Below are 14,030 nucleotides of genomic sequence, written 5' to 3' on the forward strand. Positions count from 1 at the left end.
ACTAATTTGCATCAGTTACAGTGAAATTGATGACGCGATGCAAACACTAAACACCAGTTAATACACATTCACGTCCCATTTTAAAATCTATGAATATGTCTGATACGATAATTACATTATGCTACGTATATATGACGGCGACAAATGTGTGCTGCATGAAATCACACCTTTAGATTTTGATCTTTTTGCCCGGGCGTGTGCGGTAGGGCCATTGTGCCTTTGTTGTTGCATTATGCTGGTAATTTCCATGGCGAGAGGGAGCGTGGACTGGTTGTGGTGAATATTCATGTCGCCTGTGTTCATAATGAAGCAGGTCATCACCAAGGTTTCTACTCCATTTGAATGCCGACTCTGCTTCTTTTCATGTATTCATGTCCTTTCTGGAGCATGCGCCAGTGGTTTTGGATTTTGTCTCAATTTTTCCTAGATTTTGGTGGGTTGTGTCGAACGGGATTGAATTAATTTGAATTAATTTGTTTTGTTTTTTTTAGCTTGAGAGGTTTTTATCTGGGTTTTGTGAGGGTATCTGCAGATGTGCTCTGTCCAGCCTCATTCTCTGATTTATTTATTTATTTATTTGGTGCAACAATGAAATGTTGTTGAACATCTTCATGCTTTTTAATGATGTCTTATTCATCAAAATCATCTGCAATGCCGGTTTATTTTAAGACGAAGCAGCTGCTGGCCGTCAGCTTTTCAACAATATTTCGGTGCGGTGGTTTGGTGTAGAGTTCTGTGTAAATGGTGGTCCGTCCTTGTCGAGCCACATATCCAGAAAGTCACATTTTGTGACCGTTCATTCCAATGGTAAAAGATAGCTGTTCACCATTGGCATTTGAAAATAATTACAGTTCCTCTTCCTTTTCTTTAAAAATAGCAGGAGGGCATCCAGGTGGCGTGGCGGTCTACTCCGTTGCTTACCAACACAGGGATCGCCGGTTCGAATCCCTGTGTTACCTCCGGCTTGGTCGGGCATCCCTACAGACACAATTGGCCGTGTCTGCAGGTGGGAAGCTGGATGTGGGTATGTGCCCTGGTCGCTGCACTAGCGTCTCCTCTGGTCACTCGGGGCGCCTGATCGGGGGGGGGGGGGGCAACTGGGGAGAATAGTGTGATCTTCCCACAAGCTACGTCCCCCTGGTGAAACTCCTCACTGTCAGGTGAAAAGAAGCGGCTGGTGACTCCACATGTGCCGGAGGAGGCATGTGGTAGTCTGCAGCCCTCCCCGGATCGGCAGAGGGGGTGGAGCAGCAACTGGGACAGCTCGGAAGAGTGGGGTAATTGGCCAAGTATAATTGGGGAGGAAAGGGGAGAAAAAAATCCCTCACCCCCCCCAAAAAAATGCACATATTTTCCAGTAGACTCAAGTTGCATAGCTGCGTATCGGAGAGACACCACAACAACTATCTTTAGAGAAGCAGGGATTCATTGGTAATTTTCACTTGAAGTAACTGCAGAAAATAATTCGCCAAATAAAACAGCTGATGGTCAGAGGTGATGCATGTAAGAAGTGTGGGTCAGGGGAAGTCAGTTATTTTCATTTCTGCCCGTGGACACTGATCATTTCAGCCAACTTCCATATGTAACCAAAAGAACAGCCCATCCCTGCACTCTTACACGTTAGCATTTGAGCTCTTCCAACTGACTTTCAGCTTACTTCTCCTTTTTTGGGGCCACCAGGTTGGCTCAGCTGAGTATAGTGTTACAGTTTGTCCTGCAGCTTGCACCAGCAGGACAGGTTAAGCCCTGCACAATCTGCTCCATTGTTGTCCTGTGATGTTATGGTATAAATACAGGTTATCCGATCGTAACCGGCAACGACGGTTGCACCAACTTTTCTTAGTCATTTTGAACCAGACACCGTTATAATACTGCAGAAGGTCAGCAATGGATCAACGGTTTTTTTCAACCGGGGTTTTACTGGGTATAACGGGGACTTTCCTCACATGATCATTCCGGACAGCATAAACGTTCTGTGGTCCTGGGGTGAGATGGTAAGATTTACCTATTCCTCAACCTCCTATGTCAATGCACTTGCTTTCCAGGGAGGGCTGTTGTTGTAGAGCAATTTTTTTTTATTCCCCCCCCCCCCCCAATTGTATCCGGCCAATTACCCCACTCTTCTGAGCCGTCCCGGTCGCTGCTCCACCCCCTCTGCCGATCCGAGGAGGGCTGCAGACTACCACATGCCTCCTCCAATACATGTGGAGTCGCCAGCCACCAGTACAACCCCCCCCCCCCGAACAGGCACCCCGGCCGGCCAGAGGAGGCGCTAGTGCGGTGACCAGGACACATACCCACATCCGGCTCCCCACGCAAACGACACGGCCAATTGCGTTTGTAGGGACGCCCGACCAAGCCGGAGGTAACACGGGGATTCGAACTGGGATCCCCGTATAGGTAGGCAATGGAGTAGACCGCTACACCATGGGACGCCCATTGTAGAGCAATTTGACTGCTGGAGGTCGCTAATTAGGCCTGCTTTTTCCATCAGTTTCTTTAGAATCTATGCTTTTCTAATATGAAGTGTATCTTTCCTAATAACCAGCAAGTGCACACATTCAGAACCCTTTAACTGTCAAGTATCAATTAACTTATTTATAAAGATGGGTTAATGCAATTGTTATTGATCAGCCAAACTGAGTCTTTTATCTTCTTACAGGTGGGCCTGGAGGGGTCATAATGGAGAATGGCTCAGTGGTGAAAGGCCAGTCAAACCACAACCACCACCATGATGCCAACATGACCCCCTGTTGCCAGCATTCTCAGCCCAGCTATAAGCCATCCTCCTCCCTGTCTCCCATTTACTACAGCAGCCCTCAAAAGAGCCATGAGGAATTGGACCAGGACAGCCACAGTCTGGCCTCCCAGGACTCAGGCATCCCAACTCTGGAGATCAGTCATCCTGAACCTATCCTCCACAGCCACAAGAGTCTAGGGGATGGAGGTCTCCGTTATGACTCTCCAGCAACGTTAATCCTGGATGAGACCATGGATGGCAGCACCCTCCGCAAGTCCTCTACGTTCCCCCGTAGCACCTACGACTCAATCCGTCTCTTTAGCCCCGCCCTGAAGCCGTCCATTGCGACAGGTGTGGGCGGTGGCACCTTGAATCGCAGCGATGACATCTCTGTGTGCAGCGTATCGAGCATGAGCACCGAGCTGTCTGCCACGCTCTCCGTGTCCAACGAGGACATGCTGGACTTCATGGTCACCTCCGACTCCAGTGCCATTGTCACCTTGGAGACCGACGACAGCGGCACCGGTCATTTCTCAGATGTTACACTGTCATCATCGCCGGGAGACCTTCAGGACTTCTGGAGTCCCATAAGGAGACATCGGGGGTCGGGGGTTACGCATCAAGAGGATGATGGCAGACATAGGAGAATGGGGCCGTTGGCTAGCTTCCTCAGCAGGTAACTTCAGCTATGGGTTGCTGATCACATGACTTTTTTTTAGAAATTATTTTAAGTTCCTTTGGTTTATGGTATTGATATATTTGTTTTTTTTTTCTTGTCAGTGGCCTAAGGGCCAAGCGAAACGAAAATGCATGTTTTACCCGACTATCTTAAGGTTATCGCCCTGTAATATCAGCAAACTTTAGCCGCTGTCCCCCCCCCCCCGTCCTTTTCTCCCCAGTTGTATCCAGCCAATTATTCTTCTCTATCCTCTTCAATAACTGATAGCATACATTCCTCCCTTACCTCTGGTCTTGTTCCCTCACCTCTCAAAACAGCTGCAATAACTCCAATACTCAAGAAATCTGGTGCAGACCCCAACAATTTGAATAATCTTCACCCAATCTCAAATTTACCATTTCTTTCTAAAACAGTCACATCTCAGGCACACGCTCACTTGACTAACAACAATCTGTTTGAACAATTCCAGTCTGGTTTTCGCTCCATAGACAGTACGGAGACAGCCTTGGTGAAAATCATGATTGTTTATTTATCAGGATCCCCATTAGCTGTGCCCTTAAACACCGCTAATCTTGCTGGGGTCCACATAAAAACAATACATTTAAAACATACATTTAAAAACAAGAAAGACAAAAACAAAACAAACAAAAAATAGCAAAAACCTACATTAAACTTTACGGTACACATAAGTCATCATCCAACAGCAAAGATACATACCTAAATCATTCCAATGTACAAACTGTTGAGACCATCCAGGCTATAGAATTCAGTTCGAAACAAACCTTACCCTGTCTTTTGTATGTGTGTGTGTGTGTGTGTGTGTGTGTAATAGGTGTACGTATGACCATGTATTTTGCATCCTACAAATATAATATTCCAAGGTGTTCCTTTATTTGGTTTTTAAATATTGATTTCTGTGTCAACTTAGTCATTGGCAGTGGTAACGAATTCCATGCTTTCAATGATCTATATTCTACTGGACGCTTCAGAAAATTAGTGTTTGGCTTAGGAAGTGAAAACCGGCCTTCTGTTGCCTGTCTAGTGGCATATGTATATGATTCTAAATTGTGTTTTAACGGATTGTACTGATATAATGGAGTTTTGTAATTTAAAACTTTCCATATTGAAGATAGAAGTGCAACATTCATTCTGTCCTCAACTTTTAACCATTGTAGACAGAAGTGCATACTGTTGATGTTCATATTGTATGGACAATACGAACATCAACTATTAATCATCTTTTGATGGCAGCTGACTCTGCTCTTAACCATACTTGTCCTCCTTGATCTGAGTGCAGCCTTTGACCATACTTGTCCTCCTTGATCTGAGTGCAGCCTTTGATACCATCTCACACAACATCCTCCTAGAAAGATTAGCTTTCATTGGAATAACTGGCACCCCCCCCCCCTTGTCTGGTTTAGATCATATCTCTCTGGCTGCACTCAGTTTGTCCAACTTAAAAATTTGAGATCTCTGTCCTTTCCTGTTACTACCGGTGTTCCTCGGGGTTCTGTATTGGGACCCCTCCTATTTATTATTTACCTACTACCTCTTGGCCACATTTTCAGGACATCTAGCATTCGATTTCACTGCTACGCGGATGACACCCAGCTTTATCTATCCACCAAACCTACCTCCACTCTTCCGCCCACTTCCCTTTCTGACTGCTTACTAGAAATTAAATCCTGGTTTTCATACCACTTCCTTAAACTTAATAGTGATAAAGCTGAGGTCCTCCTAGTTGGCACTAAATCTATTGGCCAAAACTGATAGTTTTTCTCTTACTATTGACAATTCTATAGTTCCCCCATCACCTCAGTTTAAGAGTCTGGGTGTCATCCTGGACAGCGCATTATGTTTTGAAGCCCACATCAACAATGTTACTCAGTCTGCATACTTCAGCCTACACAATATTAATCATCTTCGGCCGTCACTTACACCTACCAGCACAGCCATACTCACTCACACCCTTGTTACAGCCCATATTGACTACTGTAATTCTATCCTCTTTGGACTTCCCCTCAAGGGTTTTCATAAGCTTCAATTGGTCCAGAATTCAGCTGCTCATATCATTACCAGAACTCCTTCCATAGATCATATCACTCCTGTTCTTCAGCAACTCCACTGGCTCCCTGTTAAATACCGTATTGACTTCAAGATCCTGCTCCTCACCTTTAAGGCCCTTAATAACTTAGCTCCGTCATATCTTTCTGGACTCCTTCATGTCCACGCACTTTCAGATCCTCTTCTGCTCTCCAACTCACTACACCATTGGCCTGCTTGACTACCATGGGGACTAGAACCTTCAGTCATTCTGCCCCCCACCTACGGACCTCTCTCCCACAAGACATTTGCAACACTGACTCTCTTTATACCTTCAAATCCCATCTCAAAACGTACCTTTTCAAACTGGCATATTCAGTCTGAGCCACGCTTCATTGAGTTTTGTGCAGAGGATGATTTTATACTTATCTGTTGTGTTAACTTTTTATTGTCTACCCTGCTTTGTTCTTGGTTTATGCTGTCTGATACAGTGCTGCTTGTTTTTTTACTGTGTTTTGTAAGGTGTCCTTGAGTGCTTTGAAAGGCGCCCACAAATAAAATGTATTATTATTATTATTACCCCACTCTTCTGAGCCGTCACTGCTCCACCCCCTCTGCTGATCTGGGGAGGGCTGCAGACTACCACATGCCTCCTCCGATACATGTGGAGTCGCCAGCTGCTTCTTTTCACCTGACAGTGAGGACTTTCACCAGGGGGACGTAGCGTGTGGGAGGATCACTCTATTCACCTCAGTTCCCCCCCGAATAGGCGCCCTGACCGACCAGAGGAGGCGCTAGTGCAGCGACCAGGACATATACCCACATCCGCCTTCCCACCTGCAGACACGGCCAATTGTGTCTGTAGGCACGCCTGACCAAGCCGGACGTAACACGGGGATTCGAACCGGTGATCACTGTGTTGGTAGGCAACAGAATAGACCGCCATGCCACCCGGGCGCCCAAGTTTAGCCACTATTTATTGTAATTGAATAGGGCAACGGCGTGTGTGTGTGTGTGTGATATATTTCATTCTTGGAAACGTTTCCTCATTTACTGTGAAGCAAACTGATTCAACAAAGAATTCTGAAACCCATCTTTTGCTCGTCCTTGTGGCTCACGTACATTTGGAGGTCAAATCGGCTGCTTCTGTACTTTTCACAGTGTCTTTGTTGCAGGGCTGGCTTTGTCACGCTCCAACAAAAGCATGCGATGCCTAGCTTAGATTAACAGACCACAAACTGTTCTTGGCCAACAGCGTCCACACCCCTTCCCACCGCTAACACCGGCTCGCCGGAGGCATGCCCTCGTGCTTTGCTCAACGTAGCATAACTTTGAGTAAATAAAGTCTACCCCGAAAGTGGCATTTTTTTTTTAGATTTTAATTGGACCCCATTTCTGTTAGATAAGAGTTTGCACAAATGGAATTTGACACGGGGACTCGCTCGCCTGGAATACACAAGCTCATAAACGCAGTATCACCTCGGTGAACTTGAAATGAGGCTCTGCAGGGGTTTTAAGATGCTCCCTAATAAGACAATAGTAGGAAGGCAAATGACTCAGACACCAAATCATAGACCCCCTTAGTAACACCTGGCTCAAGGGCCTGTGTTTCAAAGGAAGGCAGGCAGGCCCTCGCCTTGTGCTACAAAGGGTTTTTTGAACCTGAACTCAAAGCGCTGTGTTTGAATCTGTCGCTGCCCGTCTACCCAGTAGACCAGACCTTAAAATGCATGGGTCGCATACAGCACTCGACCACTATGCAGCGGAGAGCACAGAGTGGCGATGAGGCGAGCTTCTGGACTGCTTTTGAATAAGTGCCATGCGAACGTCATAAGTGATTGTGTTCACGACATGCCCCTGTGTCTTACTCGAAAGGTCAACACGCCGCTGCAGAGACGGAGCGTTGAGTCGGATGACTCGAATCAGGTGCCGCCTGCAGTATACCTCGGAAGTGCCAGCTGATGTCTGGCAAATATGAGGGCCGCCATGTTTAGCTCCACTCTGCAAAACCAGCAAAGCTCCTTTTCCCCACAGGAAATGAGTTGATAGAAGTGTCGACGCCCAGGAAGTGAACAGTGTCCTGAAAACTCGCAGCTCGTGGAGTAGTCAACTCGACTCGTTGAGCGCGTGGTCATCGACTTGTTTTTTTGGGGGGGGGATTCCCCCCCCTTTTTTTTCCTCCCCAGTTGTACCTGGCCAATTACCCCAACTCTTCCGAGCCCTCCCGGTTTGCTGCTCCACCCGCTCTGTTGATCCGGGGAAGGCTGCAGACTACCACATGCCTCCTCCCATACATGTGGCGTCACCGGCTGCTTCTTTTCACCTGACCAGTGAGGAGTTTCCCCAGGGGGACGTAGCGCGTGGAAGGATCACGCTATTCCCCCCAGTTCCCCCTCCCCTCTGAACAGGCGCCCCAACCGACTAGAGGAGGCGCTAGTGCAACAACCAGGACACACACCCACATCCGGCTTCCCACCCGCAGACACGGCCAATTGTGTCTGTAGGGATGCCCGACCGAGCCGGAGGTAACACGGGGATTCAAACCGGGATCTTGGCCTTGGTTGTGTGGCTAATAAACCAATCTAATCTAAACTTACCCCTGTGTTTGTAGGCAACGGACTAGACCGCTATGCAATGCGTCGACTCGTGTCCGCTGGCGCCAGCATGCGGCGGCCTTACCGCTGCCTGTGTTGCTGGTAATGTGGAATCAGCTTTAAGCGTGTTGTACGAAGTAAAGTTGACAAAGGGTCAAATGAAAATGTTTGCTCCCCTGGTTTAACACCTGTAAACTTGGCAGTGGTCCAAGAACGACCACCTTAACCGCTGACATAGTCCACCTTAACCGCTGACACAGGGGACCTACTCTGAACAAATGTGTACTTACCCCTCCCATACACATTCTTTTGCAAGTGTGTGTGTGTGTGTGTGTGCGCACACACATGGGTGGGTAGGTAATTGTATGTGCTTGTGTTCACATGTATATGAGTATTTGGGCACGTGCAGGTAGATTTAGGAGGTCACCTATAGTGTACTGAACAAGCGAAAGGACATTTTTACATCGTTACATCCTGGAAGTGGAGCAGGAAATCCATTTGGAAAAAACTGAGAAGTCCCCAAAAGTAATCTTGTGCCGATGTCGTCACTTCTATTTGCATTCGCTCTCAATAGCTGTTCGTATTTGCAATTGTGCGTTTGTCTTTCCGTCAAGCGGCGGGAAAATAAAATATATCTCTGGGAGTGAAATGTGTGTGGGGGGGGGGGGCGAGGCGGTGGTAGTTTACGCTAGTCATCTTGTCCCGTGAACCTCCCTCTTCCATGTTCCCCTTCTGACTACGTCAGTTGTGAAGCCGGCTGTGACCCAGCCGCCGGCTCGCCACCGGCTCGCCACCGGCTCGCCACCGGCTCGCCACCGGCTCGCCACCGGCTCGCCACCGGCTCGCCACCGGCCAGTCACAGTAGTCAAGTCACAATACCCTCTGGTCAGGTGGTGCCCGCGCCACGCTAAACGACAAGTAAGGCTACGACCAGTCTACACCGACCCGCCGTGGTCCTGTACGCCTCACCCTCCGCTCCGTGTTGTGACAACAGCGAAGGTCGGCGGCTGAAAGTGGAGTCGGCCGCCCGCACGCGCGGTGTCCTCAAGTACACGGCAGCCTCCGAGTTCCTCAAGCAGAGCCGAGGTCACGTGACGGCGTAGGATAACCGCCAGTTTTGTTTTTTCACCTCCTCGCTCAACCTTTTGCTTTCACTTCCTCTCGCTGTGTTTGCCGGATTCCGCCTTTCTGTCAACGTGCCGCTTTGTTACCCCGTTCTGAACTGACTGCCCGCCTGCCGGCTGGACGGAGGGTCGGGCGGCGGGCCGGCGGGCCGGCGGGAGGGGGGGGGTACATAAGTGGCAGGTCAAACTGTTGTTTTGTGAGGCAGCCGGTCCATGTGCAAGCACCGTTTGTGTCTGAGATGTTCAACATAACCCCCCCCCCCCACCACCACCACTCACTTGAGAAGTTGCTCATTCCTCCCCCCCCCCTCCTCCTCCTCTTTCCCCTCCCATCTCTTGAGTCAAACCCCTTCGTCAGGAGGCGGAGAAGCGGAGTGGTAGGCTGTGGTTAACAGTATCTCACACGGCAAACAGTTTGCCCTCAGCGCTGCCTTGTGTGTCTCTGTGTGTGTGTGTGTGTCTGTATGTGTGTGTGTGTGTGTGTTTCTTAGGGCTTCCTTTCACCATCTCTGGGAGTTTTTCGCCCCCCCTCGTTTTGGTTTTTTTGAGTCCCGACACCTTATCCACGGTTAATGGTGACAGAGGAGGATGGCCACCCCTTCGCTGGTCCTGTACATTGACAGGTAGGACCGCAGAACGTTGTCTGGGGCGGTGAAGTGCCACCGAGCCGATGCCGGAGGTCACTGCTGGTGGGGGCCATACTGCCGTGTGGTCTGGCTGTCTGTTTAGAGGCTCCGCGAAGCGGGTCCCACCCCCGCCCTTCTACTTGTTGAGTGAATCCAATCAGAATTGAGGTCAGGGGTCGGTTATGTTTTGGACACTATCAGCTGTGGGTCCTGATTGGGTTTGTGTAGGTCATGTGTGTAGGATCACTGGTGTGCAAGCGAGCATGAACGATTGATGTTGAGCAGCTTGGGCGAGATTGTGTACCGGACTGCAGAGGAGCTGGTAGTCGGTGTGTTCTGGTGCGTTATTAGGAAAATGACAGCTCCTCCCCCCCCCCCCCCCCAGTCTCTCCTTCCCGCCGTCTGTCGTAACGAGTTGGGTGACTGGGTGTGCGTGGCGTGTGTACCGCTTTCGACACCGAGGTGTTTTGTCTTTTCATTCTCGGGACTTGCTCGAAATCCCCCTAGGTGGTATGTTTCACCCGTCTGCGAAACCCGGGCGTGTCAGGATCTGTAGCCCTCGGTATCAGCTTGGCGGTGCAGCGTTGAGCTCTGTGAAGGTCTTACTCAGCGCTCGGACGTGCCCTCTCGCCCTTTGTCCAATGTGCCATTCTTACACGGTGCCTCACCGGGGGGGGGGGGGGGGGGGTTACTGCAGTTCAACGCTCCTCACAGCGCCCCTGGGAGACGGCCAAATACAACACCAAATCCTCACCCCTTCACCTTTAACCCCTCCTCTGGAATCACATTTCACATTTATAGATATATCTATATATATAGATATATCTATATATAGATATATAAATATATCGATGTCTATGTATATAGATATATGTATATAGATATATATTATATCTATCTATATAGATATATATAGATATATCTATATAGATATATCTATATATAGATGTATATATAGATATAGATATATCTATATATAGATCTATAGATATATCTATATCTATATAGATATATCTATATCTATATAGATATATATAGATATATCTATATCTATATATATCTATATATAGATATGTGTGTGTATGTAATTTATTTCCACTCCCCCTGCCCCCAACCATTCTTTTGGCCGAAAGCTAATGAAGAGCCAACCCCCCCCCACCTTCCTCTCATATATATTTATACATATGTGTGTATGTAATGAAGAGCCAAACCCCCCCACCACCACCTTCCTCTCTTATGTATATTTATACATATGTGTGTATGTAATGAAGAGCCAACCCCCCCACCACCACCACCTTCCTCTTTTATGTATATTTATACACTACCGTTCAAAAGTTTGGGATCACCCAAACAATTTTGTGTTTTCCATGAAAAGTCACACTTATTCACCACCATATGTTGTGAAATGAATAGAAAATAGAGTCAAGACATTGACAAGGTTAGAAATAATGATTTGTATTTGAAATAAGATTTTTTTACATCAAACTTTGCTTTCGTCAAAGAATCCTCCATTTGCAGCAATTACAGCATTGCAGACCTTTGGCATTCTAGCTGTTAATTTGTTGAGGTAATCTGGAGAAATTGCACCCCACGCTTCCAGAAGCAGCTCACACAAGTTGGATTGGTTGGATGGGCACTTCTTTGAGCAGATTGAGTTTCTGGAGCATCACATTTGTGGGGTCAATTAAACGCTCAAAATGGCCAGAAAAAGAGAACTTTCATCTGAAACTCGACAGTCTATTCTTGTTCTTAGAAATGAAGGCTATTCCATGCGAGAAATTGCTAAGAAATTGAAGATTTCCTACACCGGTGTGTACTACTCCCTTCAGAGGACAGCACAAACAGGCTCTAACAGGTACTATTTAATGAAGATGCCAGTTGGGGACCTGTGAGGCGTCTGTTTCTCAAACTAGAGACTCTAATGTACTTATCTTCTTGCTCAGTTGTGCAACGCGGCCTCCCACTTCTTTTTCTACTCTGGTTAGAGCCTGTTTGTGCTGTCCTCTGAAGGGAGTAGTACACACCGGTGTAGGAAATCTTCAATTTCTTAGCAATTTCTCGCATGGAATAGCCTTCATTTCTAAGAACAAGAATAGACTGTCGAGTTTCAGATGAAAGTTCTCTTTTTCTGGCCATTTTGAGCGTTTAATTGACCCCACAAATGTGATGCTCCAGAAACTCAATCTGCTCAAAGAAGTGCCCATCCAACCAATCCAACTTGTGGGAGCTGCTTCTGGAAGCGTGGGGTGCAATTTCTCCAGATTACCTCAACAAATTAACAGCTAGAATGCCAAAGGTCTGCAATGCTGTAATTGCTGCAAATGGAGGATTCTTTGACGAAAGCAAAGTTTGATGTAAAAAAAATCTTATTTCAAATACAAATCATTATTTCTAACCTTGTCAATGTCTTGACTCTATTTTCTATTCATTTCACAACATATGGTGGTGAATAAGTGTGACTTTTCATGGAAAACACGAAATTGTTTGGGTGATCCCAAACTTTTGAACGGTAGTGTATATATTTTTATACATATGTGTGTATGTAATGAAGAGCCAACCCCACCCCCACCCCCACCACCACCACCTTCCTCTCTTATGTATATTTATATATATATTTATACATATGTGTGTATGTAATGAAGAGCCAACCCCCCCCCACCCCCCCGTTCATGGTGTTGTTTTACTCTAGATAAGATATTGTATTATTCAAATGTCAGCTTCTCCTGGCAGCCCTCCTCTCCACTGTTTATCTGGGGGGGGGGTTCGACAGAGGTTGCAGCTTGAGCACGTTGTTCAACAGGTGTTTCACACACACACACACACACACACACACACACACACACACACACACACACACAGTCTATTCCCTTCCTTCTCTGCTGAGCCTGGGGCGGGTTTTATAGTTTTATAGCGGAGACAAGTCCAGTTTCGGAGGAGCCCGCCTGACGTGAGCCGCACCATTCTGTCAGCTGACCGTTCGCCACCAACCGCTCGTGTCAATCTAAAATATGACCTTTTAATTGTAATTGGGGGTTAGCGTTGAAAATATCCCCCCTACTGGTGCACAGGACTCGACATATCTACGCATTTATAGGCGTGCATGTTATATTCACGCTGTTGGAACGGAAATTGATGACTTTGAGTTGGTTGGTTATACACTAATAAAGAATGTAAACATATAGTGTTTATTATTATTACTATTTGTAATATACAGTATTTGAGGCCAGAATGATCCACGATTGTTTTCTTTCATTTCTATTTTTGGATCTTTTTCTCCCCAATTGTATCCGTCCAGTTACCCCGCTCTTCCGAGCCGCCCCGGTCGCTGCTCCACCCCCTCTGCTGATCCGGGGAGGTGCTGCAGACTACCACATGCCTCCTCCCATACATGTGGAGTCGCCAGCCGCTTCTTTTCACCTGACAGTGAGGAGTTTCACCAGGGGGACGTAGCGCGTGGGAGGACCACGCTATTCCCCCTCTCCCCCGAACAGGCGCCCCGCCTGACCAGAGGAGGCGCTAGTGCAGCGACCAGGACTCATACCCACATCTGGCTTTCCAGCTGCAGACACGGCCAGTTGTGTCTGTAGGGACGCCCGGCCAAGCCGGAGGTAAGACGGGGATTCGACTCGGCGATCCCCCTGTTGGTAGGCAAGGGAATAGACCGCCACGCCACCCGGACCCCCCACACGACTGTTTTCTTAAGTCATTCAAGTGACACGTGTGCTAAAACAGTCAGCGCAAACCTCGGACGCGGGGCTTTTCATGCTGTCGACACAAAACGCAGGTTAACGCGAGGCTTTTTTTGTTCCCCTTGTGCTGTGAGAGGACGAAGGAGGCCCACGGTTCGTCTTTAGGCGAGGAAACCGATGAGCGTCGTTCCTCTTGCTCAACCTGCACTCTGTAGTCCTTTACCAGGGGACATTGTGTTCAGTCCTGCCCCGTCCGTTTCTCAACTTGGTGTGCGTCTGTTTTGTGGCTCCCGTCTGTGACTCGTACACGGTCGGAGCCGCCCTCGAAAGCAGTGCTTCTGTGTTTGCAGCTCCACCCGGCCGCAGTAAGGCTACTTTTTGCTCCTTTCAGAGTCTTGGAAGTGAGGTTTCTAACTAGAGGAATGGCGTGGAGTTGATTCAGATAAGTGAAAGCACACGGTTACCAAGTGTTTTACACTCGGTACAGAAAATATAAGTAACCACATAAAACAAATTGAATGAATGTAAAATATGG

The 14,030-nt window shown here is 47.7% G+C and overlaps 1 protein-coding gene across 1 annotated transcript in view; it reads left to right on the forward strand.

Annotated features, from left to right (window-relative positions):
• The window catches only part of tbc1d14 (TBC1 domain family, member 14), a 53,644-nt gene that overhangs the window by 5,040 nt on the left and 34,574 nt on the right, over window positions 1-14,030 (forward strand). Inside the window, 1 exon segment of the mRNA XM_056300222.1 lies at window positions 2,663-3,416. Within this exon segment, the coding sequence (XP_056156197.1) occupies window positions 2,663-3,416 (754 nt within the window).

The sequence above is a fragment of the Lampris incognitus genome, chromosome 20, assembly GCF_029633865.1.
Source record: "Lampris incognitus isolate fLamInc1 chromosome 20, fLamInc1.hap2, whole genome shotgun sequence".
NCBI lineage: Eukaryota > Metazoa > Chordata > Actinopteri > Lampriformes > Lampridae > Lampris > Lampris incognitus.